The sequence below is a fragment of the Etheostoma spectabile genome, chromosome 17 (genome assembly GCF_008692095.1).
Source record: "Etheostoma spectabile isolate EspeVRDwgs_2016 chromosome 17, UIUC_Espe_1.0, whole genome shotgun sequence".
Taxonomy (NCBI): domain Eukaryota; kingdom Metazoa; phylum Chordata; class Actinopteri; order Perciformes; family Percidae; genus Etheostoma; species Etheostoma spectabile.
The window spans coordinates 3754171-3760853 of record NC_045749.1 but is presented as its reverse complement, the minus strand read 5'-3'; the positions used below and the strand labels follow the sequence as shown (position 1 = coordinate 3760853).

Here is a 6683-nt window from a genome sequence, read left to right as displayed (position 1 = left end):
GTAGTTGTAGTAGTAGTAGTAGTAGTAGTTGCAGTTGTTTATTTTGAACATGTAAAAAAATAAAAATATGTATAATTAAAAAGACAGATAAATAAGGTCATGTAATTCTCAGCACAATCTTCCAAAATGATTGTGAGTAATTCAAACAAAAAATTCCCATATTCAAAATGGAGTAGAAAGGAGTTCAGAAACCAACTTATCAGGTCCTACCCCCTTTCTCTAGTTTTATCCTTTAGTAAATACATCTAGTAGCAGTGCAATAACTGATATGATAGATGCAATTTTTGCAAACTTTTGCACATCTTTCATGTATGTAAATTCAAGACAATTCAACAGACAATAAATGGATTAGGTCATTAGTTGTTGTTGTTTTTCTGGCAGCATTTACAGTTTAATATTCGCTTACTGTCTTAAAGTATATAATAATTGAAAACCTACTGAAGATTTTGGAAGCAAATTATATGGCTGAAGATATGTTTATTGTGTAGGGAATTTCAGAATAACATGAAAAAGAAAATTTGTAGGGGTATTATATCGTTTCGTTTCGTTTCGTTTCGTTTATTTCACACGTCATTATTGTACATTCAGACACAATCCATGAGCACAACAATCCTTACAGGACATGAAATGGGAACCCCAAATAAGCTACTAAGTTTTCAGAGGGGCCCGAAAACAAACACACAACAACCAACACACCCCCAAAACTCAATTACCATAGACAAACCAAACAAACAAAACCCAAACAAAATAAACAAACAATCCCAGCACAAATTGTAGGCATTTAAAATGATCAACAATTGAGAAAGCAATTTTTCCTTGACACGTTTCTTAAAGATGGAGACAGAATGCAACAATTTTAAGTTTTCCTCAAGCTCGGCCAAATCTGCGGTCCCCTACAAAATATACCAGGGTCGTACATTTAACGACGTTTTTTCCCAGTAATTCGGTATTTTCCCCTTGTACACGGTATACAGGGGACACGACAGATGGGAAAAGCTCACATAACATACCGTTTAACTGTGAAAACAATGGAACATCATACAGGCATTATGGATACGTTATGTTCCGGGAGCCTCAAAATCCAAGACGAGTGAAATAGAGGACGAGTGGGGGTGTTAGGCTCAGACAAATTAAGCCGTATAACTTTTTTCTGTAAATCTGGTTTTCCAAATGGCGGAAAAGTGTAACCCATATAGTATACAAATTAAATGCGGTCAAAACAAGTTTTATAAGGTGAGCAGCGTAGGGGTGGAAGAGTAAGTTTCGTTAAAAAATCGTCCGATCATATTTAGATAATTTTCCATTAGGTATCAATGGCAATTGAAAATTAAATTTTCATCCAATATAAAACTCAAGGAATTTCGTGGCATTTACTTTCAATTTATTTGGTTCATTATATTTTAACACAGGACATGCAACCAGGAGCTATACGGACTATTGGTTTTTGAATGTTTAGGATAATTAAATCAAAAGAATGTGAAAATATTACAATTTTTTAATTTGTCGCTTTTTTTAAATTGTTTATAAGGTGAAGATGGTAATAAGAGTTAAGTGGGGAGAGCGATGAGTAATTATTTATTTACACCGAAAACCAAATTTCTACATTTTCTTTGTGAAATTAGGCGATTGTATGATTTTTTGTCCAGCCATTCTTCTTTCCAATTCTTTTTTGGACTATTTATGGGATTAGGAAGAAATATTAAAAAAAATGTGGTTGTCATCTTCATGCAGCAAAAAAGTTTTAAAGAGATTTTGTTTTGTTTTTTAAATATCTTTAATTGATGGTGTATAAATATGTTAATAAAAAAAACAAAACCTGTTATTGGTGTATTAAAACCTTAGTTAGTTGGGGAATTTTTTAAAAGTCATTTAAACCAATATAACAAAAAACCAGAAAAAAGAGGGCCCCCCAAAAGCTGGGCATTCTTCCATTTTCTGTCGCTTTGAGGGGAGGGGACCTTCTCCCCAAAAGTTAATGTGGGGGGTTTTTTGTTTCCTTTTAAAAGGGGGAAATAGAAAGAATAGAAAATTTGTTCATTAATATTTACAAATTTGCGGTATACGCCACATAGATAACTTTTGAACCAACTATTGTGACTATGTCCTTTGGACATTCCAAATTGTAACGATAGATTTGGTAATTTGGTTCCAATAAAGATATCCAAATGCAATGGTATTCAAGGAGATGCTGTAAATTTGCGATAAAATCTAAAAAAAAATACCAATACCAACAGCACCTGTTTATCAAGGGCAAGTCGAGATATTAGATCTTTTCAGTCAGGATACTAGTATAGCAATACAGTGGGGTCTACCATTTGCCTATTAAGACAATATGCAAAGAGAAAATCAAAGGAAAACAATAATATGTATAATTGTCAAGGTTATCCATTGTTAACCTCTTGTACACAACTACTCACGGAAAAACCGTAGAAATGTTTAGGACAACAATAGATATGGGACGATAATTGCTCATCATAGATTTTTATGCCCCAGATTTACAAATAAAACTGTAATCCTGTGTCTAATTTTAAATTTTAGAAAATTATTTGGCCCCTCCTTTCGGCTACACAAGTTTCCAGGAGGAACACACGTTAAAGGTATTATGCAATAATGAAGTGGCGTCAGATAGATATCAACTGCATGGCTTCAAGAATTATGCTACAGATATCACTCACCAGCAGTGTAAGCAGGAAGCTGTTCCAATCTGTATAAGGTCTGAGTGATTTATGGACACTGCTTGTTTGCAGTTCCGTTTGGCTCTATGTCATAGAAGAAGGAATTGTGTGTGTTGCCTTGCAAATAATGATTAGGTAAAAGTAATACCCGCTAGTTGGTTGTTGTTCTGCGGTTTGTTGGTTTATATATGAAAGAAAGTTTTTTCCCCAAAGTGAGGACTTGATGAAAGTAATTATTAAATGGTTTGATCTATAAATCAGTTTGAGAGATGTTATAGCGTGTTGGTTGTTTTGATGAGGAGTTATTAGATATACGAATGAGTTTGTAGGGTTGTATGCAAGATTGGAAAGCGCCCAGAGCCGGACGCACAGTGCTGTTTTTTGCTTTATTAAAGTACTTTATTTAGCGCTTTCCAAGACTTCTTAGAGTCACCCTTAGATGCTTGAGATGAGGTATGAATAATGGCTACTTTACTTTTCCTAAATATTGTGTGAGTTTATCCTATAATATATGTATAATTCTTATTCTTGGCACTGTTGTTTTTTAAGACATTTTGTAAAGTTTGTCTTATGCGCAATAGATTTTAAAATACCCTTTGTGAGCCAGGGTTATGACCAATCCACATAATTTACAGTCTTCTCAGGGATGGTACGATAATGGAATTTGTGATTCATTTAATAGGTAGTCATATGCAGTGTCTGGATCATTACAATTAAATTACTTCCAAGTTTTTGCCTGTAAACTACCCTCAATTGTTTGAGAGTAGTCTCATTTAGGATTTTAGTTTTAGTTTTTGCTTCTAATTTAATCTTACTATCAGATTCTAGAAATAGACTATTGGAAAATGGTCAGTAATATCTGATAACACAACTCCAGATCAAGCTAGCATTTTGAATGTTTTGAAGATATTGTCAATAGCTGACTGTGTGGGTGAGTCACTCTAGTAAATTGATTTGGTACAAAAAAAGGAAGAAGTGTAAAGTATTAATGAAGTTTTTGATAGCATCTTCTTTGAGAACATCATATTAAAGTCCTAGCAGAACACAATCTTGTTTTCTGTTTATGGAAAATAAGAGTCTTCCATTTTAATTTTAAAAGTCAAAGTCAGAGTCAGGGGGACGATGATTACTCGCTATAAGTGTTTAGCTTTTTGAGGTTATCTCAAAAAGAGTGAATCACACTGATTATCATCTAAGACAATATATCACGAACAATATATGATGTCTGGAATGCACATATAAACAGACACCACCACCGGGCGGCCAAGTCTGTTTTGGTGAGTAGTTGGACTCATAAGATTAAGAATACAGTAAAGGTCCTGTCATTAGTCCAGGGTTCACTGCAGCCGATGACATCAAGTACAGTCAGAGGTTAAAAGTAAAGTAGCTAATTCTTCATGAGTTTCCAAAGCTTCTAATATTAAGGTGCCTAATGAGTAGTTATTTACATAATTTAGTTTTTAATGTTTCAGGAATATAGTATTTACAATTTTATTTTTACCAATATCAGTACAGACATTAACATCCTCTCCATCATAATTAAATCATCGAACGCATATGAGATAATACTATAATATTTAGTTGATTGACCAAAGGTTTGCTGGGATCTTATAAAAGTAACATGTACACATAATCATCTTATATCTCAAACGCTTACACGGATAACGATAATCCACGTTATTTCCAACAGAAAATTTAATTTAAGGGAAAAAAAAAAAGAAAAGAAAAGGAAAAATAAATGCCAATTAATTTTAGTCTTTAACCACCTTAGAAATACTCATCCCTATTCCACTGAAATAAGGTTAAATGTATTGAAGAAAAAATACCAAAACGTAGATAGGGAAAGAGTAAATCACATAAACTCAAGAAAATCAATACTAGTGGGACAAAAGTCAACTGTCTTGTTAATCGTTCATAAAACCAAAGACTATACTTCAAAAAATGCTTACGCACACAGGGGCTGCAGAAAAAATAAGGAAAACGAAAAGGCTAACCAAGACAGTCTGTTGTTCTGGTTTGCCCGTTAACCAGACAAGTAAATCATGCTCACAGGGTGGGAATAATGATAGTCTAACGAATAGACGCTATGTATTCCTTTGCTTCCACAACCGATGCAAGGCCTTTCCTACTCCTCCTTCAGTTTAATGGGGAGCCTGGCAGGGAACAGCAAGGCTGGCTAAGTTCAGTTTGTATAGTCCGCCATTACCTCACGGTACTGATGTCGTTGTCCAGAACCTCCGAGGTAGTCCCGTAGATGAAATCAAATTGTCCGGTATTTCAACTGACTCTCATCATCCGTGCTTCGCGGATTATTTTATCCTTGACCTGGTATTTATGAAGGCGGATGATGACCGGTCTCGGCCGTTGGCCCGGCTGTGGTTTCTTTGCAAGGGTCCGGTGAGCTCTGTCGCACTCCGGCGGAGAATCCAGAATCTTCTTGCCGAATACCTCAAACAGCATCATAGAGAAGAACGTGGATGGATTATATCCCTCAATTGACTCCGGTAGGCCAAGCACTCTGATGTTTTTGCGCCGGCTACGGGATTCCAGATCGGTGACTTTAGCAGCTAGTTTAGCATTGCTTTCAGTTAGCTTGGCACATGATATTTCCATAGCTAGCAGGCGTTCGTCCTGTAGGTTAGCATTTAATTCGAGCGCCCCAATCTTCCCAGCATTGTCGGATACCGTCGCTTGTATGTGATCAAGCCTTTTCTCCAATTTTGCCATAGTGGCGTTGAAGTCAGCAGAGAGGGCTTTCCGATTTTCCTCTAATAAAGCTGCTATGGATGCCAATGTCAATACATCTCCTCCATCGTCCGGGCTAGTAACTCCTTGATCTGATCTACTTTTTGTAACTTTCGGAGGCATGGTTTGCAGGATCAATGGTTTAGTAGTACTTAAATGAGGTGGAAATACTTGGTTAGGAGCAGCATAAGCAGAGTGGTTCTACTTTCTATGGCTTAGTGAAAGCGTGGCTCATCGTGGTTAGCGTGCCGTGCCGTGCAGCTACGTCATCAACCTGCCTTCTCTTCCTCGTTCCTCATATCAGTTATTTGAAGCCCCTACTTAAGAAAGATCCTAAATAAATCGGCCTTAAATGTTTTAACCTAACAGATCATTTTGCAAATGACTTAATTTTCTGATGACTTCATTTTGTGGTTCATTTCATCAAGTGTGTTACTATATCTCCTACTACCTTAGACCCCTCAATGCTCCGTCGCAGTGAGTCAGTCAGAAAGTCAAAATTTCAGATGCAGACTGACCGTAGCTAGCCCGTAGGTGTGGGTTTCGGAGTCGACTGTCTTTGCGCAGGCTGCCGACGATGATGGTGATGCAGGAGAGGAAGAGGACCAGACCTATAACGATCCCCGCCACCACCAGCGGAGACACCAGGAGAGACGTCTCCCCTCCCGACTCCCTCTCACTCCGGCAGTCTGGGTACTCCCCATGGCTCTGGTTGGAGCTCACTGCTGGGAGAGAGATGGAGGTCAAGGTTAGACGAGGTTAGTTAGTAGGTTAGACTTGAGTGTGTGTTTGTTTGTTTCTGTGTGTGTAATCACTGGTGTTTATAAGTCAAAGGTCTAAGGGCATTTTCACATTTCTCCTTAAACTTACCATTTTAAGGAATGTGCATAAAACAGATCCCCATGTGTTTAACATCAAAATATTCAGAACAACTTCAGCTTTCTGTTTAGAGAAAGCCAAATCTGTCCCAGGACAAAGTGTAACGAGATAATGTGGCGCTACGTTGATGTTTGCTTTTTGAAATTCCTTGAATATCTTTTGAAAACAGGTTATGAGGTCATAAGGAGCAAGGTTACGTCACATTTCTCTGTTTTGCCCGCCCAGAGAAAGAGAGAGACATCATGGCTTTCAAATGAGCTTCCCCCCCACACACACACACACACACACTCACACACACACACACACCCTCTTCCTCCTCCTCAATAGCTTCAGACACAGAAATTGCACTTCCTGGGGAAAGCTCATTGTGGGACTGGCTCTAGT

General features: G+C 37.3%; 1 protein-coding gene across 4 annotated transcripts in view; it reads right to left on the bottom strand.

Annotated features, from left to right (window-relative positions):
• The window catches only part of bean1 (brain expressed, associated with NEDD4, 1), a 53101-nt gene that overhangs the window by 13396 nt on the left and 33022 nt on the right, over nt 1–6683 (bottom strand). For 2 of the 4 annotated variants that reach the window (XM_032541852.1, XM_032541853.1), the window contains exon 3: nt 5939–6142. In XM_032541852.1, coding sequence (XP_032397743.1) covers nt 5939–6142 — 204 coding nt within the window. Of the gene's footprint in view, nt 1–5938; nt 6146–6683 lie in introns of all 4 variants that reach the window. The other 2 variants (XM_032541851.1, XM_032541850.1) reach the window with 1 other exon arrangement.